The sequence below is a fragment of the Sus scrofa genome, chromosome 4, assembly GCF_054392235.1.
Source record: "Sus scrofa isolate SSC_HxYL_T2T_F1_AM1 chromosome 4, Sscrofa_HxYL_maternal_Yorkshire_Landrace_v2.0, whole genome shotgun sequence".
In the NCBI taxonomy this organism is placed as follows: Eukaryota; Metazoa; Chordata; class Mammalia; order Artiodactyla; family Suidae; genus Sus; species Sus scrofa.
In genome coordinates, this window is record NC_139386.1 from 14,719,060 (window position 1) to 14,743,641 (window position 24,582).

At 43.8% G+C, this 24,582-nt stretch overlaps 1 protein-coding gene and 1 pseudogene across 1 annotated transcript in view; one reads left to right on the plus strand and one right to left on the minus strand.

Annotated features, from left to right (window-relative positions):
• Positions 1-24,582, plus strand: part of WASHC5 (WASH complex subunit 5) — a 69,100-nt gene that overhangs the window by 35,785 nt on the left and 8,733 nt on the right. Inside the window, exons 12-25 of the mRNA XM_021088931.2 lie at positions 1,918-2,030; positions 3,867-4,033; positions 4,111-4,186; positions 6,000-6,110; positions 7,365-7,505; positions 8,534-8,614; positions 13,742-13,843; positions 14,724-14,903; positions 16,274-16,398; positions 19,989-20,151; positions 20,542-20,644; positions 20,731-20,810; positions 22,081-22,184; positions 23,214-23,343. Of these exons, the coding sequence (XP_020944590.1) occupies positions 1,918-2,030; positions 3,867-4,033; positions 4,111-4,186; positions 6,000-6,110; positions 7,365-7,505; positions 8,534-8,614; positions 13,742-13,843; positions 14,724-14,903; positions 16,274-16,398; positions 19,989-20,151; positions 20,542-20,644; positions 20,731-20,810; positions 22,081-22,184; positions 23,214-23,343 (1,676 nt within the window). The remainder of the gene's footprint in view (positions 1-1,917; positions 2,031-3,866; positions 4,034-4,110; positions 4,187-5,999; positions 6,111-7,364; positions 7,506-8,533; positions 8,615-13,741; positions 13,844-14,723; positions 14,904-16,273; positions 16,399-19,988; positions 20,152-20,541; positions 20,645-20,730; positions 20,811-22,080; positions 22,185-23,213; positions 23,344-24,582) is intronic.
• Positions 17,131-17,560, minus strand: LOC100155408 (large ribosomal subunit protein uL15 pseudogene; annotated as a pseudogene).

Below are 24,582 nucleotides of genomic sequence, written 5' to 3' on the forward strand. Positions count from 1 at the left end.
TATAAGCTTGTGATTACTGTATCTGGCTTTTGTTGATTTATTTCATGCTGAATGGTTGGTCTAAAAATATTTCCGGAGATTCCATGGTGGTGCAGTGGAAACAAATCCAACTAGCATCCATGAGGATGCAGGTTTGATCCCTGGCCTCGTTCAGTGGGTTAAGGATCCAGCGTTGCAGTGAGCTGTGGTGTGGGTCGCAGACATGGCTTGGATCTGGCATTGCTGTGGCCATGGTGTAGGCCAGCAGCTACAGCTCCTATTCGACCCCTAGCCTGGGAACCTCCATATGCCATGGGTACGGCCCTAAAAAAGCAAAAAAAAAAATAAAATAAAAACATAAAAATATTTCCCAATTACATTATTATCCCTATTGGAAAAATTCGACCAGTTTTTAATGGTTTGATATAAATTGGCAACGTTTTGCAGATCACCATATTATATCTAAAAAAATAAAGACCCACCAGTAACAACCTAATCAGATTAGTTGTCTAGAATCAGGCACATTAATCTCTATTCTAGTCACTTTTAGGTTCTTGTAGATACCAACATTGCTTCAAAGTTCATTGAAAATAATATCTTATACTTTTTCTGGCTATATAGCATATTTCGGCTTTAAAGTACTTACACAAATATCTCTCATTTGATCCTGACAACCCTGTGAGATAAACATCTTTATCCTTATTTTATATATAAAGAGGCCAAGGCTTAAAATGTAATCACTTGCCAAAAGCAACAAAGGTCCAGAGTCTGGATCTCACTCATCATTTTTTTTTTTTTTTTTTTTTGGTCTTTTTAGGGCCACATTCATTGACATATGGAGGTTCTCAGGCTAGGGTTCGAATAGCCATAGCTGCTGGCCTACACCATAGCCACAGCAATGCCAGATCTGAGCCATGTCTGCAACCTACACCACAGCTCAGAGCAACGCCAGATCCTTAACCCACTGAGCGAGGCCGGGGATCGAACCCATGTCCTCATGGATACTAGTCGGGTTCATTAACCACTGAGCCAAGACAGAAACTCCACTAGTGTTCTTCATGTCTTCTTAAAATAACTTAGATTATAAGCCCTTAATGCTTTTATTGAAGTGAAATCATCCTATTGATAAAACAAAAACTTTTAGAGAATCCACTTAGGTGAGAAGAGCAAGACCTTTGAATCTGGACAGACGGTTGTGCACATCCTGGCTCTGCCCTTTAGTGACTGTGACCCAGCAGTGGGTTCTTAATATCTCCAGGCATCAGCTCCCTTATCTGAGAAATGGCTCTTAATTCCTATTTCATAGATTTTTTTGTGAAGATTAAAAGAGACTTTGCCTGATGCCCTGAGGATCCTCAGAGCCTGGTAACACAGGCTTGTGAATGCAAATGGTGCCCCTTAATCCATTGAGACTCCCCACAACCCACCACTCACACCTCACTTCCCTGCATGTTGGCCAGATCTTTGCCCTCCAAGACCTGCCATTGTCATTTTGCCCTGAAGCCTCTGCTCATGTCCGTCTCTTCCTCTAGGAACAAATGACCCCCAGCCCTTCCGCCCAGCCAGACTTTGACCCATCCTCCCTTCTTCCAGAAAACTCTCCCTGTCACTCTGGATCACATCCCTCCGTTCTCCACGCCTTCCCATCGCCATGGCCATCTCTGCACACCTCAGTTCACAATATGTACTTGCACCTTCAGACTTTTTCTGTCAGCTCTTATAAACTAAGCGATTCATGTTGAAAGTATCATCTCTTCTACGAGGTCACATGCCTCCGGCATTTTTGGTGTTATTTGGAGCATTCCTGAGAACGGTGTTAGGTACACAGTAAAAGCTCTGTAAAAGCTAGATTTGTAAAGGATTATCTAATTAAATTCAAAGACACAGCTACAGGAATTCTGGGGTCTCAGTAGTCTTTTCTTGTTTCTGTATTAATAGAAAATCTTCAAGCTTGGTTCAGAGAGATCTCAAAACAAATATTGTCTTTAAATTACGATGATTCTACTGCTGCAGGGAGAAAAACAGTGCAACTAATACAGGCTTTGGAAGAGGTAAGGAAAACTTTTTTTTTTTTTTGTCTTGATAGGGCTGCACCCGAGGCATATGGAGGTTCCCAGGCTAGGGTTCAAATCAGAGTTGTAGCTGCCGATCTTCACCACAGCCACAACAGCGCGGGATCCAAGCCATATCTACAGTCTACACCACAGCTCAAGGCAACACCAAATCCTTAACCCACTGAGCAAGACTAGGAATTGAACCTGTGTCCTCATGGATGCTTGTAAGATTTATTTCCACTGAGCCATGGTGGGGACTCCCAGGAAAATCTTTTTAAATGATAGTTCTTGGATCATAAATCATACTTTTTGACCTACCCAACAGTCTGCTCCTGGAAATACATTTAAGAGAATATTTCATCAGAAGCAAAAGTAGTATAAGTTAATGTGCTCTCTGTAGTATTATATACAGTGCCCTAAAATTAGGAAAGTAATTAAATGACAATAATGAAGAGAATGGTCATAAAAATTATGTTACTTCAACTTGTATAAATGTGTAGTCTTGGGGAAAAAAATATGGAGACAGTATAGAAACATTGTGAAAACTGATTACATGATATGCACTATTTTTAGTTTATGAAAAGTAAGTGCCTTTGGGGAAAAGCCTAGAAAGAGATAAGATACACAAAAATGAAAATAGTTGTATAATGATCATAGGCTTAAAAGTGATGTATTTTTTCTGGGAAAAAAAAAAGTTTGTTTTTTTAATCTACTTAACGTTACATCAAAAAACAATGCTTATTCTTCCACACTCTTAAAATTTTAGTTCTGTATTTAACCAGGAAAATAAACAAAAGCATCAGAACATAGGCATATTCTATAAAACGTATATAAACATCATCCATCCTCATCTGAAACCCTGTCCAGTTGGTACAAGTGTACATTAATACTTTTGTCCATTTGGCTGTTTTCATACAGGCTTTTTCTTATTTTTGCAGGGTTTTTAGAATGGCCACTATTATGGCAACACAGTATAATGCACCATTGTTAGCATGCCAGTTTCCCTGGCCCTTTCAGAACAATTCTCACTTCTGCTGTTTCTTTTTTGGTTGTTGGTTGGATTTTACAGTCTATAGTACAACTATAAACAACTTTGTAAATCTGAGATGCTTTTTCTCTTTTGCACTATTTCTTTTGGTATATAGCCCAGGCTCCTTGAATTGTATACTTTAAAATGTCTGAACACAGTGGAATTGTTATTTTGTTTTAAAGAGCACATCAAAAGAACTTCAAGATGTACAAGTGCCAGCACCTTGGTTATGATGTGACTTATTTTGGTTTTTAGCGTCTTGCAAGTCTTCAGAATTAGGAGGGTTTTTCCAGTACACGTTTATTGATACTGAAATGGAAAATGGGATTATTTGCTTATTTTGTCGTATGTGTACAGGATAGGAAAGAGTGGAATATTTTCTGATCTTAGAAATGTCTTCATTGTTTTCCGTCTTGGCTTATGCATTTCTTTTGGTTCTTTTTTTCTTTTTTTTTTAAGCTTTTTAGGGCCACACTTGCAGCATATGGAAGTTCCCAGGCTAGGGGTCGAATCAGAGCTGTAGCCGCCGGCCTACACCACAGCCACAGCAACACCGGATCCTTGAACACTGAGTGAGGCCAGGGACTGAACCCAAATCCTCAGGGATCTTGGTCGGGTTCCTTAACCACTGAGCTATGAAGGGAACTCCCAGCTTATCCGTTTCTGAAATTACAATTTGAAATAAAAACTTGGCCAAGGAATTCTTAGCAAGTAGTGTGCCCTATTTGAAGTGTTTCCAAGGAAAATTGAACACCATCCAGGCCATTTAGACTTTTAAAATTCAATGTGTTTATGTAACTCAGGTTCAAGAATTTCACCAGTTGGAATCAAATCTGCAAGTCTGTCAGTTTCTTGCTGATACTCGAAAGTTTCTCCACCAAATGATCCGAACCATCAACATTAAAGAGGAAGTCCTGATCACAATGCAGATCGTTGGGGACCTTTCCTTTGCCTGGCAGTTAATTGACAGGTAATGGGAACAGCCTGACGTTTGTCCTCAGTGAAGGCCACTGTGAATGTCTTCTTACCATTTATCTCTTTTCACAGTTTCACGTCTATCATGCAAGAGAGCATAAGGGTGAACCCATCCATGGTCACTAAACTCAGAGCCACATTCCTCAAGGTAAGCACATGACTGTAAGGTCACGTTCTTAGTGACTAGGAAAGAGCTGGCCTATGTTATTACCTCATTCGTTAATTCTGTCCAAGATTTCATCGTTTTAGAAAATGGGATTTTTTTTTTTTTTTTTAGCTGAAATGTGATTTTCATTGTAAAAAAAAAAACCCACAAAAAAGAATCAAAATTACCAAAAATAATCAAAAACTTTATTGGCTTTTTCTTGCTTTTACAAATGTCCTAAAGAGTTCCCATCATGGCTCAGCAGAAATGAATATGACTAGCATTCATGAGGACGCAGGTTCGATCCCTGGCCTCACTCAGTAGGTGAAGAATCCAGCTTTGTCTTGAGCCGTGGTGTAGGTCACAGACACAGCTTGGATCTGGAGTGGCTGTGGCTATGGCATAGGCTGGCAGCTACAGCTCCACCTTGATCCCTAGCCTGGAAATTCCATATGCCACAGGAATAGCCCTAAAAAGACCAGAAAAAAACAAAAAATGTCCTGAGAAGACTTAAGCTAAACAGTATTTTAGAAAGTTGGATGATTTAAGTATTTTTATAGACTGAAAATTGTTAGAAGATTTTTCATGACAGTGTAGTTGCACAAGATGCCAGAAATACTTAAAGTTTAAATTAACAATAGAAGCTGGAGTGTCTTAACAGGAAATTGGTTTTTAATGAAGAAACAGATTTTTTTTTCAAGTTTTACCAGTATACTATGATGTGAGTTCTATAGGTCCTTATTCTTTAGACATCCCTTTTACTTATTCATGAAAAAAAATCTTGTAAGTTCCCCTTGTGGCTCAGCGGGTTGCAAACCCAACTAGTATCCATGAGGGTTCAGGTTCAATCCCTGGCCTCACTCAGTGGGTTAAGGAACCAGAGTTGCTGCAAGCTGCAGCATAGGTCGCAGATGCAGCTTAGTTCTGGTGTTGCTGTGGCTGTGGTGTAGGCCAGCAGCTGCAGCTCTGATTCGACCCCTAAACCTAGAGCTTCCATATGCCCCAGGTGTGGCCCTAAACAGAAAAAAAAAATTCTTGTTGAGCCTCTGCTACAGTTGAGGATCTCCTCTAAAGGTTAGGGAATAATGGTAAACAAGACAGGCATGGATTGGCCCTTCTCTCAAGGTAATTTCATTTTGCCATAAACAAATAATTTACTCAGTGTCTTCTCAGAGAATTACTGTGTATATATATATATGTATGTATGTGTATATATATTTGTATGTAACATCAATTCTGAGGTTTACTTTCGTATTTTAACATCTCTGTAATTGTGATGGCAAATTCATGGCATGTAAGTTTAGTTATCAGGATCTTTTTTCTTTCTGAGCAGTCCATAAAATAATAGCACTTCTTACACACCATGACATCTTGGATTAGATTCAATATGCAGTCCCTCCATCAGGATGTCTGATTTCCTTAGAGAACTAGCTGGCTTCTGCAGCACAGTGGCTCAAACTTGAGGGTGCAGGAGAATCACCGGGAAGGCTTGTCAGAACCCAGATTGCTGGGCCCCCAGAGATTCTGATTAAGTCTGCGTAGGGCTGGAGACTCAGCAGCTCTAACAAGATCTCAGGTGATGCTAATGCTGCTGGTCCACACAGCTTGCGAACCACTGCTGTAGCAGATGCCTGTCACTTTACAAAATTGTATTGTTGTCAGAAACGATTAATGACATTGATGAAGTTCAGAGGTTGCCGCTCTCTTTTTTAGACAAAGCCCAAGAGCGTTGCTGTGTGTTACTATTTCGAGAAAGAGAGAAATATCTAGGATTTTTTGAAAGCGAGAAATGGATTGTGTCTTATTTTCCTTCCAGCTTGCCTCTGCCCTTGACCTACCCCTTCTCCGTATTAATCAAGCAAATAGCCCTGACCTTCTCAGTGTATCTCAGTATTATTCTGGCGAATTAGTGTCTTATGTGAGAAAGGTAAGAAATGCATCAAGATGGTACTTATTTTAATGGCAAATTAACTGCTATTTTAAATACAAACGATGTGCCTGGGGCCCTGTGAAAAGCAGACCTGTGTTCCTTTCCCTTAGTCTTAATTTGATTCCAGAAATGTGCAGTACCTGAAAATAAACTTATTCTTACTGGAATTGTGGATGTGCAGAGGTGTTCTTACTTTCCAAGAAACTTTATACCTATTTTTTTTTAAGTGTTGATGGTGTCAGCACCCATTTTGTAGGTATGAAGATAGAAGCAGAGATTTTGGTGGCTTCTTCAAGGTCATAGCTGATAAAAAGAGCCAGATCTAGATCCAGCATATTCTAGTTGCACTTCAAGTTTTGAGAAGAATTTTGGTCCTATTTCAATAACTTAGGGTGTAGCCTAGAGCCGAACAAGCCTAAGTTCAATGTTTTCCTGTGTCACATACTAGCTGAGTACTCTACCGCCAGGCTTCTTAATATCCCTGAATGTCAGTCTGTTAAAAATGTGTAGTGTGGGAGTTCCCGTCGTGGCGCAGTGGTTAATGAATCCGACTAGGAACCATGAGGTTGCGGGTTCGGTCCCTGCCCTTGCTCAGTGGGTTAACGATCCGGCGTTGCCGTGAGCTGTAGTGTAGTTTGCAGACTCGGCTCGGATCCTGCGTTGCTGTGGCTCTGGTGTAGGCCAGCGGCTGCAGCTCCGATTCGACCCTTAGCCTGGGAACCTCCATATGCCGTGGGAACGGCCCAAGAAATAGCAAAAAGACAAAAAAAAAAAAAAAAAGTTTAGTGTGGAAGTGATGCATCTTTTTTTAAGCATTTTTTTAATTTTAATTTTATATTGGAGTATAGTTGATTTACAATGTTGTGTTAGTTTCAGGTGTACAGCAAAGTGAATCCATTATACATATGCGTAGATACACTCTTTTTCAAATTCTTCTCCCATAGAGGTTATTACAGAATATTGAGAAGAGTTCCCTGTGCTAGACACTAGGTCCTTGTTAATTATTTTATGTATAGTTTCTGCAGCAGGTTCTGTAAGAATTAGGTGTGAGCAGTTAATGTGTGAAGGGACGTAGCCCTGGGCCTGAGAGCAGTTGTTAAATAGCTCTCGTGAGTCCCTCAGCATTGCTTCCCGCAGATAAAGGGCCCTGTGTGCACACAGGCACCCTTCTTACTGTGGTCCTAGCATTTGGCAGCCAAGAGAAATGAAACAGAGGTTCACTTGTTTTTCCTCTTTTCCCTTTCACTAAAGGTTTTGCAGATCATTCCAGAAAGCATGTTTACTTCCCTGTTGAAGATCATAAAGCTTCAGACCCATGATATCATCGAGGTGCCAACCCGGCTGGACAAAGACAAGCTGAGGGACTATGCCCAGCTTGCCCCGCGATATGAGGTGCCGTGTCCCTCTGACCTCTGCCTTTTGATACGTAAATCTCAGAAGCGTGAAATAGCACAGGTCTCTGTCGCCTGCCGTATCCCCAGGACCACAGGGTCAGTTCTCATTTGTGTTTCCCTGTCCCTAGTGACAACCAGGCTCACTGTTTGGTGCAGTCAAACCTTCATTCATTACGGCATCCAGGTGTCATTCATTCACCTGCCTGCACGTTCTCAGGGGCAGGGGAGCTCAGCAGGTCACGCTTCTTTTGAACCATCTTGGTACATCAGCCCCTTTTCTCTTGGGGCTGCGTTGCCTCGGCTTTTTCCATTCAAGTGCCTGCTCTGTATAGGAAACGAGTGGTTGAAAATTATCCATGTTCCATGAACCATTTCCTACAGCCAGACTTTTAAGCCCACTCTGTAGTTAAGCGTCTGAAGTAGTTCTTCCCCAAGACCTCTGCTTTTCTCCTCTCTGAACTTAGACATGAAAAATAAAATCAAGTACAATTTGAAAATAGGATGTCCAGCATGAAATTCACCTCTTCTGACACAACTCCAGAAGGTATATCAGGAATTCAGCTTGTCCGGCCCAAAATTTGCACATTCTATCTCAAAAATACGGCAGTAGTCTGTCTGACCACTGTCTCTCAGTGTTACGTGAAAAGAATGTGGAAGGCAGTAGAAGGAAATTACCTTCTCAGACTCACCATCAGCCTTTTCTTTTTGGAAGGGCTCTTCCATATCACTGAGTCCTGCCTTCATCTTATGCATGAAATACTGAGGCCCAAAGGAAGGGAAGTGATTGGTCAAAGGGTAAAGAACGAGTGCACGTCCTCTGACTCAGTCACCCCTACGTCTAACTGTGGTCCACCCCGCAGAGCCTCCTTTCTGGCTGGGACATGGGCACACAGGTGTCCTCAGGCTGCACACGCATCCTCTTGTCTTTGCCCATTCCTGAACTATCAGCCAGTTATCTTAGCTTCCCGTGGAAGTGGCGGGTCTTTTGTGAGAAGTCCTGCATTAACCTCTTTTTCTTTATTGAAGGTTGCCAAGCTTACTCATGCTATTTCCATTTTTACTGAAGGCATCTTAATGATGAAAACGACCTTGGTCGGCATCATCAAGGTAATGGTTTAACGCTGGTCTCTGTGGCCTCATAGGGAGGCTCCTCGTCGTTTTGATGTTTGCAGAATGGACCCTGTGGAGTGGTGGTAACATCGTGTGGTGTGAAGCCCCTCGCTCTGTCAACACGCAGCTTTTGATCTTCATTTTATTCATTCGTAGACAGCGGAGGAGAGAACATGTCCTTAGGTTTCATAACACCCAAGGGTTGCTTAACTCTAAGAAAAATCTATTTTATTGAATTTTTGTAAAAGCAAAGAAAACAAGAGTTGAGTTGCCTTAGGCGAAGTAGCCCACTGACTCGCTCACTCACCCTCTGGCCCCTCCCTCTCCGCACCCCTTTCTTTTTAGTGTTTTTTTTGAGGAGGAGAGGTGTGGGAGTTATGGCCATACCCGTGGCATATGAAAGTTCCCCGGCCGGGGATTGAATCCTAGCTGTAGCTGTGACCTACGCCACACCTGCAGCAATGCCAGATCCTTAAACCACTGTTCCAGGCCAGGGATTGAACCTGCACCTCTAAAGTGACCTGAACGGTTACAATCCGATTCTTAACCCACTGCACCATGATGGGAACTCCTCTTTTCAGTGTTTTCATACTGCACCCGAGTGGGAGAGCTGAGATCTTCGTACCCCTCTGACCACAGGCGATTGATATCACTGAGGCATGCAAGCTCTTCTCTGCTGTAACTTTTTTCTCTTCTCCTAGATACTCACACCCATTCCCATGCCCCCATAGTACCCACTCTACATGTTTTATTTCTGTCCATAAATATGCAAGGATTCTTATTTTTAGCAAGTAGTGTTTTATGTGTGCATGTGTTTCTGATTTATCCAAATTATACTCTGTTCTAAGTCTCATGCTTTTTCCAACTTTTCTCACTAGTTATTGCTTATGAAATTTATTTATGTTGCCATGGCTCAGGCAGTTGGTTACTTGTTACTGCTGCAGGGAACCCCACACCTGACATAACTCTTACTACCCAGGGCACGGACACCTACGCTGCTCATTTTCACACCTGTGCTTCCCATTATCATAAACAATGTCAAGATGAGCATCTCTGGAGTTCCTGTTGTGGCTCAGCAGTAACGGAACCCACCAGCATCCATGAGGATGAGGGTTGGATCCCTGGCCTCGCTCAGCAGGTTAAGGATCCAGCGTTGCTGTGAGCTGTGGTATAGGTCACAGACACGGGTCAGATCCTGTGTTACTGTGGCTGTAGTGTGGGCCGGCAGCTGCAGCTCCCATTTGACCCCTAGCCTGGGAACTTCCATATGCCACCAGTGCAGCCCTAAAGAGACAAATAAATAATTTGTAATTCAAAGACGACTAGTGATGTGCCCATTTATAGAGTTCCTGGTGCTTTTATTTATTTTTTTCCATTTATCAGACATCTGTAGAATCTTAACGTTTCTGATTTTCTAAAAAATTGTCACCAATTTGCCAGATAGAACATTTGTGTTAAATCTAAGAAAATATAGGAAATGAACCTAAACAGAAACAGAACTTCATGGTTTCTGGAAATGTAATTACCATTGTAGCCCTGGGATACTAATAGACTCTCTCAAGCAGCTTTAGGCCTGATGCCAGTTTAATTCATATGATATACAGAGAGAACATACGGAGGTTATCACTTTTGACTAATCCACAAAGTGGTGGTACATTCTAGGGCCAGATAAGTCTTATGTGCAAAGTGACCAGTCTAGGAAGGATGTAATAAAAACCTAGTAATTAGCAGTAATTATCAAAGGAGAGACGGCTTAAGAAAAGTGTAAATCTTTTGCCAGAATCTTTCAGATAATAAGAGCAGAGGAAATATCATCCTGACCCCATTCAGCTTTAGTAGACTGTCCCTGCCAGTCTGACAATTCGGGGCTTTTTGCGGGATCCTGTGGCCTCTCCACTGCTCTTTAACCTTCAGATGTTGAGGGTCTGTTGCAAACTCTCACAAAGAGTGTAAGTTCATTTTAGTTAATATGAAATAAACCAAGTGAGATACACAGAGATATACATACATTAATTGTTAGATGCAGCCCCCCCCCCAAAAAAAAATAGAAGTAACTTAGACATTGGTGAGTAAGAGAATAATAGCTAAACATATCACGGGGCACCCATGCGGTGGATGGCTTTGCTGCCATTCAGAAGGAGTTTGCCACTAGGACATCTCCAAAACATGAGGTGACAAAGGCAAATTGCAGGACAATGTGTGTCTGCATGTGTATGTGTTATGATCCCATTTGGGTGTTTTTAATTAAATATATTTAAGGACAAGTGCTTATGTATATATAAATTATAGAGGAAGGTGTGGAGGATCCAATATGAAAACTGTTTTGTTTTTTGTTTTTTGTTTTTTTTATTTTGTTTTATTTTCCCACCGTACAGCAAGGGGATCAAGTTATCCTTACATGTATACATTACATTTTTTTCCCCACCCTTTGTTCTGTTGCAACATGAGTATCTAGACAAAGTTCTGAAAACTGTTAACTGTTGTTAACGTCAGGGAAGTGGACAGAACTGGGGGGCACTGTGCAAGAGGGCCTTTCCCTTCCCCATGAGCGCCCCACAGATTGGTGAAGGTCTTGAGAGGATGGGAAGGGCCATTTAAGACCATGAGATTCATGAAAATATTTTAATTCCTCTTCACTGAATCTGTTCTTATAGGAATATTTCTTTGGGAGTTCCCATCGTGGCACAGTGGTTAACAAATCCGACTAGGAACCATGAGGTTGTGGGTTCAATCCCTGCCCTTGCTCAGTGGGTTAAGGATCCGGCATTGCCACAAGCTGTGGTGTGGGTTGCAGACGCGGCTCGGATCCTGCGTTGCTGTGGCTCTGGCGGAGGCCAGTGGCTTCAGCTCTGATTAGACCCCTAGCCTGGGAACCTCCATATGCCACGGGAGCAGCCCTAGAAATGGCAAAAAGACAAAAAAAAAAAAGATTATTTCTTTGGAGACTTCATGTTACTTTGATTTTGTTCTCATTGACTGTATTTATAATTTACCCTTTTTTATTAGGTATTAATTAACTTTTATTTGCATTTTGATAGCATCAATTTTAGTAATAATACATGTAGTTACCACTAGTTGTGACTTTCCCCTTTCTATAGGGAAGGACACTTGGACCCAGAGATGTTGAGTAATGGGCCCAGGGCCACAGAGCTGGTCACACCCCAGGCTGCTAGAGTTCTAGCCGCCATCAGGCACTGCCTGAGGTTGAGCTGGGCCTCAGCATAATTTACCCTTTTCTTGTAAAATAGAGCACTGATACTGAAAGCTACGGAGACAGTTATGTAGCTTGATGGGTTATTATAAGGTAAAGCCCACTCATTCCCACACCACTCACCCAGAGATGTAACCCAGCAGTTCCCGCCCCAGGATCCTTCTTATGGGCCCTGACCTCATCCCAGTCTCTATAGTTTTATTATCCAAAAGTAAATCTCTAAACACTCCAGTTTGTTTGTTTGTTTGTTTGTTTTGGTTTTTTTAGGGCTGCACTTGCAGCATATGGAGGTTCCCAGTCTAGGGGTCTAATCAGAGTTGTTGCTGCCAGCCTACGCCAGAGCCACAGCAACATGGGATCCGAGCCGCATCTTCGACCTACACCACAGCTCACGGCAGCGCCAGATCCTTAACCCACTGAGCGAGGCCAGGGATCGAACCCACAACCTCATGGTTCCTAGTCAGAATCGTTTCCACTGCGCCACAACTGGAGCTCTAGACACTCCAGTTTAGACTTGCCCATTCAGAAGATACATGTCTCGCAAGACTTATTTATTCCTCAGCTTTCTCCTTCCTTCCTTTCTTTCCTCATAGTTTATTTCCTGAAGAACCCAAGCCTTTGACCTGTTATTTCTCCACATTTCAGCTCTTGCTGATTGTATAGTCATGGATCCGTCCAACATGTTCCTCTGGCTTTTGTTCAGCAACTTGTATTGCAGTTATCTTCCTTGAAGTTTAAATATAATCAAACCCAGATGGAAGCCATCAATTGTCTTTATAACTTTTTAAAATAATAGCTCTTAATGAATCAAAAGAAAAAGGTCTTGGGGTATTTTAAGGAGTGTGTTAGAACCACTTGGTGCGCTATGGATTTGATAGGAAGGAGACTGTCTTTTAGGGAGTAACAAAAGCTTTCTCATCACAGAGAAAAAGAATCAGCAAGATAAGCTTAGAGAGTTAGCAGATCTGCTTTCCAATAATATCTCCCTCATTACAAAGAGCATTCTGAGAATGCTGGGAGAAAAGAGAGTTTGTTCCATCTGCAGAGTGGTCCAACCCCAAACTGTATTTTGCTCCTATGGCTCTAGATCCCCTTAGATAACTTTCAGTGGACAAATGTGCACGAAATTCAAATGCAGACCCTTCAGTCCACTCCTCCTGATGATAAGAAAAGGCCGTTTTAATTTTTAATGAAATGATTAAAAAGTAAGGCCATTTAAAACTTTCCATACCCACCATCTTTCAGATGTCATGTTGTAAGATGACCCTCATGAATTTTGCTTATATAGGACAAGTCCTGCAGAGGTGACAGGCTTAATAATTCTGTCCAAGGAGTTCCCGTCGTGGTGCAGTGGTTAATGAATCCGACTAGGAACCATGAGGTTGCGGGTTCGGTCCCTGCCCTTGCTCAGTGGGTTAACAATCCGGCGTTGCTGTGAGCTGTGGTGTAGGTCGCAGACGCGGCTCGGATCCCTCGTTGCTGTGGCTCTGGCGTAGGCCGGCAGCTACAGCTCCGATTCAACCCCTAACTTGGGAATCTCCATATGCTGCGGAAGCGGCCCAAAGAAATAGCAAAAAGACAAAAAAAAAAAAAAATTCTGTCCAAGCCGGACAAGATCAAAGAGAGGGGTCCCTGGTGGCTCCGTGGGTTGAGGATCTGACCATCACTGCTGTGGCTTGGCTTTGGTCCCTGGCCCCAGAACTTCTATAGGCTGTGAGTGCAGCCAAAAAAAAAAAAAAAAAAAAATCAAAGAGGGACAAGAAAGGAAAAAAAAAAAAAAAAAAAATCCCAGTCATTTAGAAATGATACAGGAAAGTGCTCCCCTGCAGATTCTGGAAACCATCTTCCCTCTGGATTTCGTCAGGACTGAACTTTGCCTCGATGACATTTATTGCTCTGTGATTTGTACTTAGGTGGATCCGAAACAGTTGCTAGAGGATGGAATAAGGAAGGAGCTGGTTAAGCGCGTTGCCTTCGCTCTCCATAGGGGACTGATCTTCAACCCTCGAGCCAAGGTACCACATGCCCAAAATGAGTGTCTTTTCTCTCTACTCAGATTGTAAAACGTTCTAGAACACAATTTGTGTGTGTGTGTGTTTGCCTTTTCTAGGGCCGCTCCCGTGGCACATGGAGGTTCCCAGGCTAGGGATCAAATCAGAGCTGTACCCACCAGCCAATGCCAGAGCCACAGCAACACCAGATCTGAGCTGCATCTGCAACCTACACCACAGCTCACAGCAACACCAGATCCTTAACCCACTGAGCAAGGCAGGGATCGAACCCGCCACCTCATGGTTCCTAGTCGGATTTGTTAACCACTGAGCCACGATAGGAACTCCTACAACACCATTTTTAACTGTTATGGGTAAGACCTTTCCTCCCATCCAACAAGGTCTACTATAGGATGTTCACTGCAGACAACTGATGTGCTTTTTGATCCTGTGTTATAATCCATTCATGTTAGAAGAAAATCCTTTTAAAAACCAATCCTTCTTCCTTTCACCTGTTGATTCCCAAGTATAAGAATTAAACTGATTATGATTCAGGGTTACTTTTCATAGTGAAAAGAGTATGTTAAGCCAAAAGCAGATTAGAACTATAAATTCTTTCTTTTGCTTGATCTGTTAGGGAATGGTCATTTTCTTGAGAGAAAAGTAATAGAACTGAAATTTATATCTAGAGTACTTTTTCACATCAGTAAATTCACTCTAAAATGTTTTAAGTATTTTAAGATTAGAGTTATCGAATGATATGAGAGAAATCATTGGCGTTCAGTTTTTATATTTTCTTTTATATGAGACTTTCTTCCCAAATGAATGAAATTTATCCTTTGTAGGTATTAGGGGTTGATGGTCTATGCCAGTATAATAGATTTCTGTTTCTTACTTTGCACAGCCAAGTGAATTGATGCCCAAGCTGAAAGAGTTGGGAGCTACTATGGATGGCTTCCATCGTTCTTTTGAGTACATTCAGGACTATGTCAACATTTATGGCCTGAAGATTTGGCAGGAAGAAGTATCTCGTATTATAAATTACAATGTGGAGCAAGAGTGTAATAACTTCTTAAGAACAAAGGTATCTAAATAGCTTTTGATATTCTTGGCTATATTCGCTACTTCCGACACACCCCATACATGCCCCAAACCTGAGAAATGCCAGCAAGGAAGTTGATTTAAATAGTGACTAAACATCAGTGGGCACTGCATACATAGCCGTGAACACCTTCAGAGTACCCTCGGAGCTGTGAGGCTTGCAGAAAAGGTTATGTGACACCTGACCTCTGGGAGTGGACTGTCCTAAGGAGAAAGCAGAGGTTGGTTCCAGAATGAAGCTGTCTGGTGTGTGTCATAACTCAAGTGATCACCAGTTCTAAAGACTTAGGAGTTCAGCTGGGTTTGATTGGCGCATAAACCTAAGAGCAGAATTGCTGGGTCATTTGGTGATTCTGCATTTCGCTTATTGATAAACCACCAAACAGTTTCCCACAGTGCCTGTACTCGTTTACATTCCTGCCAGCAGTGTGCGGGGGTTCTCGTTTTCCCATATCCTCACGGACACGTGTTCATTTCCCTTTTTAGAGCCGTCCTAGTTGGTGTGCATGGTTATCTCGTGGTTTTGGTTTGTGTTTCCCTCAAATGCAAATCATGTGCCTATTAACCATATATATATCTTCTTCAGAGAAATGTCTACTCACGTCCTTTGCTTTTTTTTTTCTTGGGTTGTTCGGGCACCAAGTTCTGAAGTGTCACAGCTGAGGAGATTGATTTTAGTCTGTATTTACCAAGGTGCCACCCTGCAAGTTTTTAGAGAACTGATGTAGTTAAGGTGACATTTTTCAAAAGAAGATTATGTATCTTCCAGCCATATGTTTTGGGTGTTTTGTTTGTTTGTTTGCTTGTTAGGGCCGCTCCTATGACATATGGGAGTTCCCAGGCTAGGGGTCCAATCAGAGCTACAGCTGCCGGGCTTACACCACAGCCACAGCAACTCGCGATTCGAGCCACATCTGTGACCTACACCACAGCTCACAGCCACGCTGGCTCCTTAACCCACTGGGCGAGGCTTCAGATTGAACCCACATCTCCATGGATACTAGGGGGATTCATTTCCACTGCACCCCAGCGGGAACTCTATGATTTTTATTAGTACATTAAGATACACGTTAACTCATGTAAGACAGAAATTCCCGTGTCTCTGTCCACTTCTCCTCAATCACTTCACTTTTACACAGATGTTTCTTTTTTAATAAATATTATATGTGGCATTTATGGGAGGCTCTTACTATAGTTTTAAAAGTTTCCTCTTCAAAACCAAGAAGCATTTATTGTCGCTGTTCATGCAACATTATCTTCGTAAAACTATGGGTAAAGGGGTAGTAACTAGGGTATGTTATCAAAGATGTGCTAAATATTTATTGGATGTCCTTTTTTTTTTTTGTCTTCTAGATTCAAGACTGGCAAAGTATGTACCAGTCCACTCATATTCCAATACCGAAGTTTACTCCTGTGGACGAGTCCGTAACATTTATTGGCCGACTCTGCAGAGAAATCTTGCGGATCACGGACCCAAAGTAAGTGTATCAGGAATCCCCTGGGCCTGGAACACCATGGGCCGTGGAAGTCTCTAAACATGTCTCCTCTACTCAGATCACATCCTTGTGCCTGCCTCCGTTGGAGCCTTTCTAGTGGTTCTGTTAGCATCACTTTTTCTGAGACTGCATATTTCCTGTGTGACTAAGGAGACCCCAAATCCAAGGACACGTAGATGAAAACAAATAGAAGGTCTCTTTGGCCACCTTCTGTTTTCATCTATGTTCATCTTGCTTTCCAACTAACACTCTACTCATTTGGGCCTGTGGATTCCCTCGTTTATTAAAAACTTTTTAGGAGTTCCCATCGTGGCTTAGCAGAAATGAATCCATTTCTGTGAGCTGTGGTGTAGGTTGCAGATGTGCCTTGGATCTGGCGTGGCTGTGGCTATGGTGTTTTCCGGCAGCTACAGTTCCAATTCAACCCCTAGCCTGGGGAACCTCCATATGCCATTGGTGCAGCCCAAAAAAAAAAAAACAGAAGTTTTTAAAGTTTCACAAATTGTTCCTCTGTACTTATGCAGCTGGGACCCACTCCCCAGTGCAGTCAGTGGCCTTGCACTTGCCAGCTCATTCCCTGACCTTTTCAGGTGACCTTGTTTCTTAGCCCCACCCCCAAGCACTTTTGCATGAGAACCAGCATTTCTTTCTTTCCTTCTTTCTTTTTTTGTTAAAGCTCTTGTCAACCTTTAATGCCTTTCCCACAGTGTGGTTTCAAGCTACCCTGACACAGGCCTCACCCACGCCCTTAATCTTCTCTCCAGCTATCTGCTGACAAACTTGGCCTTCACCAAAAAGCTTTGGGAGCTTTCCCTTCCCCAGAACTTTGTAGTAGCCGGATTGCCCCACATCAGTGATAGGAGCAGCTCTGGTCCTGTTCTTCGAAGCATTTGCCCATGTCTGCTCATTGACCAAGGTCCACAATTTATCAAGGTCGACAGTTGGGCAGAAGGGCTGGTTCTTCTTTCAGTGGTAATGCCTCATACCAACTGTCCCAAAGTATCCCAGGCGATATTTGTGGAAGCTGACCCTGTGGTGATGCAAGCCACCCGCATTGCCCCTGCCTCCTGGGTGCTTCCAGTGTTTCAGTGTGGCCATGGCTCATGCGCTGAAGTTTCCAGATCTTCCTTAGTCTGGATGGCATGTCGGTGGCCGCGATGAAAGAGAAAACCAGCATTTCTTGAGCCCTCGCCTTGGGCACTCTTCCTAGCCCCGGACACACGACCCCGCGTTCACCCATCACAGCAGTCTCGTAGGTGGGCCTTCATCCCACATTCAGGACAAAGTCACTGAGGCACAGAAAAGCTCAGTCACTTGCTCAGGAGTTAATGAATGGCAGACCCAAAATGGACCCCAGACCCTCTGGCTCCAGAACCCAACTCTTAAGGCCTGTGTCATTCAAGGGTAGACCGCATAGCCCTGCAGCAGCGACTCGAAGTTTATACTTGGCCATGTGAGTGAAATCTCATGTCATCAGAACACCTCCCAAGGGTGGTTCTGGTGGGGACTGCCCATCTCTGGAAGTCCAGCAGAGTTAGTTTTCCTCACTTGAGTTGAGCCTCTGATGAAACAGTTGGTTACTCAGCCCACCTGATGGCAAAGCAGGCTCCTGCGTAGTGGCTCGTCTTCATCCCTGGGCATGTGCTCCTTTAGTTTAATGAGCAGTGCGGTTTTCCAGGAAAGGCTGATTTCTCGTCTCCCTCTGTCCAGCTATGCCTGCATAGTTGACTTTGTGTGAGTTAAATGTCCTTAGGGCATGGCTGCTTTGGACTATGTTCAAATTCAGGCTGATTTTGTGTCTCAAAACTTATAAGACTTGGAGTTCCTGTCATGGCCCAGCGGAAACGAATCCAGCTAGGAACCATGAGGTTGCAGATTCGATCCCTGGCCCCGCTCAGTGGGTTAAGGATCCGGTGTTGCCGTAAGCTGTGGTGTAGGTCACAAATGGGGCTCGGATCCCACATTGCTGCGGCTACTGTTCCAATGAGACCCCTAGCCTGGGAACCTCCATATGCAGAGGGTGTGGCCCTAAAAAGCAAAAAAAAAAAAAAGAGCTTATGAGACTTGACAGACCATATGTCACCTTCCCCAGAAATGAGTTTTATCTGTGACTCATGGGTTAGAAAGAGTAAGTGATCCAAAACATCTTACATTTTGTGACTCCTCCTTTCTCAGTATCCATGGGTTGGTCGCTGAAGCCCTCCTAGAAAACTGTCCGCCTAACTCACCTAGTCATGTTAATACTTGCAGAAAGGATTAAGCATGACGGGGATTTCCATGTCATGTGTTGATTTCATCATCATCATCAAAAATAAGAGCCTCTCAAGTGACACATTTGAAGTACCAGTGCTAAGTGGATGAGGCAGGACACTTTGAAGCCTGAAAGTAGAATGCGGTTCTGGAAATCACCTCGTTCTTCCATTTACTTCCAAACATAAATCTCCTTAGTTCCCTCCCAAGCCTCATTTCAGTAAAGATATGTGCTGGTTCTTAGGATCGGAGGCACATCAATTTGTGGGAGTTATTGAAATTAGAGGCTGAAACTCTACCCTAGATCTACCCAGTCCAGCTCTCCAGGAATGGCATCTGGGCATCTGTTTTTACAACATGTTCTACCAGTAAGCTAAGGTCCTTCTGTCGTCTTTTGAGAACCATTAAAATGGGGGTTAAGTACGGTGTTGGGATCAGGCCTATCTAAGCCTCAGTTATTTCATCTGTAAAATGAAGGTCACACACCACAGAGCTATTTTAAGGATGAAAACACACATGGAAAGGTCTTGGCCAGTGCCTGACACACAGAAGTGCTCACTAAATGTCGTCAGTTGTTGGCATCACCATCGTCACACTCCTGAGTCTGAAAGGATCTTTGGTCGATGCCCAGAGCTGGGGAGAAGGGAAATGGCTTTGTCATCATAGTCTCAGATGTTACATAGGGCACAAGGAGTCCAAGTTCCTTTCTTTCCAAAGTGGAAATGACACAGGACTCTGTTTTGTCCCCAGTTTCTGGATGTTGAAAGTAAGGCCCCACAGAGAGTTAAATGGCCTCGAAAGTCTTGCAGCCAATGGCCAAATCTAGCCTTGTTCTCAAGACATAACTCCAAACAACAGCCCAACTCAGTGGAAATGAACCGGTCAAACTGTGACATAAGCATAGGCAGGAAAAGGTGATTTAACTGAATTTTGCCTTCCTGGCCCATTGGGTGTTCACCATGAAGTGTACTGGGTGCCTAGATGCAAATCGTGAAACCCTTGTTCTTCCTATCTCATGCTGTACATCCCGTTGCATCCCACATCCCTCTAGGAAGAACTCTGCTCTGCTGTGGGGTTGTTTTCTTCTTTTTATGGCCACACCTGCGGCATGTGGCAATTCCCAGGCCAGGGGTCAAATCAGAGCTGTGGCCGTGGGCTGGGCTATAGCTTATGGCAATGCCAGATCCTTAACCCATGGAGCGAGGCTAGGGATCAAACCCGCATCCTCACAAAGCCCATCCTTAACCCACTGTCCTTAACCCACTGAGCCACAACAAGAACTCTTGCTTTGGGGTTTTGAGTTTGCTTTGGTTGTGTTTTAGAATGACATGTCACATTGACCAGCTGAACACTTGGTATGATATGAAAACCCATCAAGAAGTGACCAGCAGCCGCCTCTTCTCAGAAATCCAGACCACCTTGGGGACTTTCGGTCTGAATGGGTTAGACAGGCTTCTGTGCTTTATGATCGTCAAAGAGCTGCAGGTGAGCCTTTTGGCTTTTGTGTTTGGTTTCTGCCACCCTGGGAGAGAAGAGTGTAGATCGTTGAACCTCTCTTTTCGTGCTTTCTATACGGACATCAGGCACATATTTTGATTCCTGTCAGGTAGATAAGAACTGAGAATAAAGTAGAATTTCTTTGGCCAGCATCGTCTTTTTATGGGTAGATTGTTAAGTGAGTTTCATCTTGGAAACCAGCAACTTCTCCCCGCAGATGCTTCTGATGGGAACCGGAAGCGGCTGCTTCCCACCATCCTCATTGTAGCATTGTGTGAACGAAGCCACTCTGTGCTCCACGGAGCATTTTAGTTCACTGGAGTGTTCATTCCTTCTAGTCATCATGTTTGGTTCTTTGATCATGCCTTCTTGTTTTAGAATTTCCTCAGCATGTTTCAGAAAATTATCCTGAGAGACAGAACTGTGCAGGAGACTTTAAAAACCCTCATGAATGCCGTCAGCCCCCTCAAAAGCATCGTAGGTAAGTGCTCTAAAACAAGCCTGAGGTAGAGAGAACACTGGCCTTTCCAAGTGTACTAAACAGAAAACCATGTTTTCCCCTTTTAGCAAATTCGAATAAAATTTATTTTTCGGCCATTGCCAAAACACAGAAGATTTGGACCGCGTATCTCGAGGCTATCATGAAGGTATGTTGTGGGAAATGGGGAGAAGCAGTGCGGTGTTTCCTTAATTTTTTTTTTTTTTTTTTTTTTTTTTTTTTTTTGTCTTTTTGCTATTTCTTTGGGCCACTTCCACGGCATATGGAGGTTCCCGGGCTAGGGGTCTAATCGGAGCCATAGCCACCGGCCTACACCAGGGCCACAGCAACACGGGATCCGAGCCGCGTCTGCAACCTACACCACAGCTCACAGCAACGCCGGATCGTTAACCCACTGAGCAAGGGCAGGGACCAAACCCGCAACCTCATGGTTCCTAATCGGATTCATTAACCACTGCGCCACGACGGGAACTCCTAATTATTATATTCTTGTAACTTGGTCACCCAAAGAAAGCTACTCTCTTGTCATTAAAACAAAAGTAGGAGTTCCCGTCGCGGCTCAGTGGTTAACAAATCCGACTATGAACCATGAGGTTGCGGGTTCAATCCCTGGCCTTGCTTAGTGGGTTAAGGATCTGGCGTTGCCATGAGATGTGGTGTAAGTTTCAGACAGGGCTCGGATCTGGCATTGCTGTGGCTCTGGCGTAGGCTGGCGGCTACAGCTCCGATTAGACCCCTAGCCTGGGAACCTCCATATGCTGCGGGTGTGGCCCTAGAAAAGACCAAAAATAAATAAATAAATGAAACAAAAGTATTCCATCCTTACATAACAAGTTCATTAATGAACTGCTGTCAGTTTGCCACCTGAATCTGCTCAGCATTTAGAACAGCACCTCAATCTCTCCCCCTTCTTGGTTCTTTGGGACCTAAGTTATCCTTACTTGGGGACTAGAACACGTATCTTTGGAAATGAGTAAGAATGTAAAATGGGGAGATTACAGGCCCACCTTGTTTTATTGTGCTTCCCTTTATTGCACTTCAGTTCCGGACAAATAAAAGAGGGCTTCTTATTTGTGGCTACTGGAGACCTTGTTCCAAAACATCAAAAATACAGCTTCAAAACACACCCCTTCAGGACATGGACACCTGAACATTAACGGATCACTGTGTAAATTATTAGACTTGGGGCTCTTTTGAGGTTGGCATACCGGAATCTGCAGACATTTCTGGAAGGGTCCCTGTGCTCCAGCAGGGACGGTGCTGGTCTTAGCCATGGAGCCAGTCCAGGAAATCCTTGAGTTTTTCTGTGCAATGTTGTGATCCTCCTCATAAAAGTTGTCACCTTTTTGTTTGTCCCCCGTACTATCACTTTGAAATGCTTCTGTATTTTCCCAGTTGTTGCTCCTGCTTGTTCACAGGTGGGGCAGATGCAGATTCTGAGGCAACAGATCGCCAACGAGTTGAATTATTCTTGTCGGTTTGACTCCAAACATCTGGCAGCTGCTCTGGAGAATCTCAATAAGTAAGTGCCGGTGCTTGAAACTCATCTGTGGGCCTGGATTGTTCTTCATCAGTTAGCGCCCAGTTTTTTCAGTACTGCTCTTGTAGGTAAGGTCTTTTTGAGTAAGAAGGCCCTCTGAATTTAGAGGCTTTCTTCCCATAGGTAAGCAAATCTGTCTTCAGGAGCTTCTTTTCTCAGTATTGTCCTCTGGTCTCTGTCTTTTTCTCACTTTTTTTTTTTTAATGGATTTATTTATTTAGCCAATATATTCTGATCACCAGACACGGTGCTAAATACTTGCACAGACTGAGAATACAAATATTACCAAAATCCACACCTGGCTTTCCACAGGACTCGTCACTGATCCCCCGAGGGCAGTTAGAAGCATGATGCTGACCAGGCATGGCTGTGGGCACACATCCTGGTGTAGGGTCCTGCCTCCACCCTGCCACCAATTTGCGCTCATTTTGAGCCTCCTGCTTAAAAATAAATAATCCATTCTTGGTCACGAAGTCAGTGCTTTTGACAAAATGGGTCTTGAAAATAGTTCAGCCAGTTCATCAAAATTTGAATGGCGAGGAATTCCCATTGTGGCACATCGGGTTAAGAACCTGACTAGTATCCATGAGGAGGCAGGTTCGATCCCTGACCTCACTCAGTGGGTTAATGATCTGGGGTTGCCATGAGCTGTGGTGTAGGTCGCAGACGTGGCTTGAATCCTGCATGGTGTAGGCCAGCAGCTGCAGCTCTGATTCGACCCCTAGCCTTCCACATGCCCTGGGTACAACCGAAAAAAAAAAAAAAAAAAAAGGATTGAAGAGTGAAAGCATTTGATTTGGGTTAACTCCAAAAAATAAAGTCATTCTAGGTCAAATTTTCCACTTATAACCAACCACAGGTTTGGAAATTGAGAAATAGAAGGATTAAGTCCTTGTTTTACAGATGAAGAAACTGAATCCCTGAAAGGTTATATCATAGTTTATATTAATTATTGTCTCAATTCAGTTCATCTCTGATGTTGATCCCTGTTTTTGTTTTTTTGTCATTTAGGGCTCTCCTAGCAGATATCGAAGCCCATTACCAGGACCCTTCACTTCCTTACCCCAAAGAAGATAACACACTCTTATATGAAATCACAGCCTACCTGGAGGCAGCTGGCATCCACAACCCCCTGAACAAGGTTAGTGATTAACGTGTGACCAGGAGACGGTGTGGGACCAGAGGTGATCTGGCCCGGGCGGCAGGTCACTGTGCTCTGATGCTGGGAGAATCCGGTCCCCGTCCCGGAGCCTCCGTTCTCACGTCCCCACCCTTTCAGGTTCCGTCTCCCGCATGGGGTGTGGGATGATCACGCCCCCCCTCCCCGACTGTGGGGCTGTGGGAACCAAGCGATAAGAGTGTCGGTCAGCTTGTTGAAAAGTTGAAGGTGCTCTGTCTGTGAGAGATGACGTTGAGGTTTGTCTAGGGTTTGGTATTTGAACGGCAGCTAAATGGTGGCCTTGATCCTTCTGGCCCGAAGGTGCTTCCCTTGGCGGCGGCTGACAGTCAGCACCCCCATCATCTGGGGTGACACATTCTTTTCTCCAATTCTGGTCTCCAGAGACCTCTGAGAACGGAAAGTTTTTTTTTTTTTTTTTTTCCACAAGTCGATGCCAGATCTCACTTGCTGCCAAAACCTGTCCCACACTGACCGGAGGCTGTTCACACTCCGGTAAACTGCATCAAGTTTTGATGCAGAAATACCATTGGCTTTGATTATAGACTGTTACCCTAGACTCTGTTACCTTTCTGAAATCTTCATTATCATGTGAAATTCTGAAATCTGGGTGATTGCCCCAGGTTTAAGGGGCAAGATTATGAACCAAAACAGCGGCTAACATTTTGTGAGTAATTCGGTGCCAAGCACGGTGTGTTAACCCGGACCTTGGGTGCTGGAGCTCAGTCTCACAGCAGCCCCATGAAATGTGCCATTGTTGCTCAGGGCTCCACAGTAGCCGGCCATGGAGCCAGGCGGTCTGACCAGAGCCAGTGCTCCTGGGAGGATGCCAGCCCCCAGGGAGGAGGGAGATGCCCGGGTGTGTCCTGACTGTGCCCTCTGCCCAGCAAACCGGGCAGGAGATGCTCTGGGACATGGCCCAGGGAAAGCAAATGGACGGGACACCTGCTTGCTTTCTACTTGTGTGCCGCCTCGTGCTGCTATCTGCTGTGTCCTTCTTTCTTTCTGCCTCTCCTCTTTCCCTCCCTCCCTCCCTCTGGCTTTGCCTGGCTGCTGTATTTTGCTTTCCCCTCCCATTCTTGCTCCTCACCCTCCCCCGCCTTTTGTCAATGACATTAAGAGGATTCAGAGGCCAAGTAACACTAATCTCTAAGCGAAACTGTCCCCTTCCCAAAAGAGCTCATTGTTCCAGAGGTATCTGTG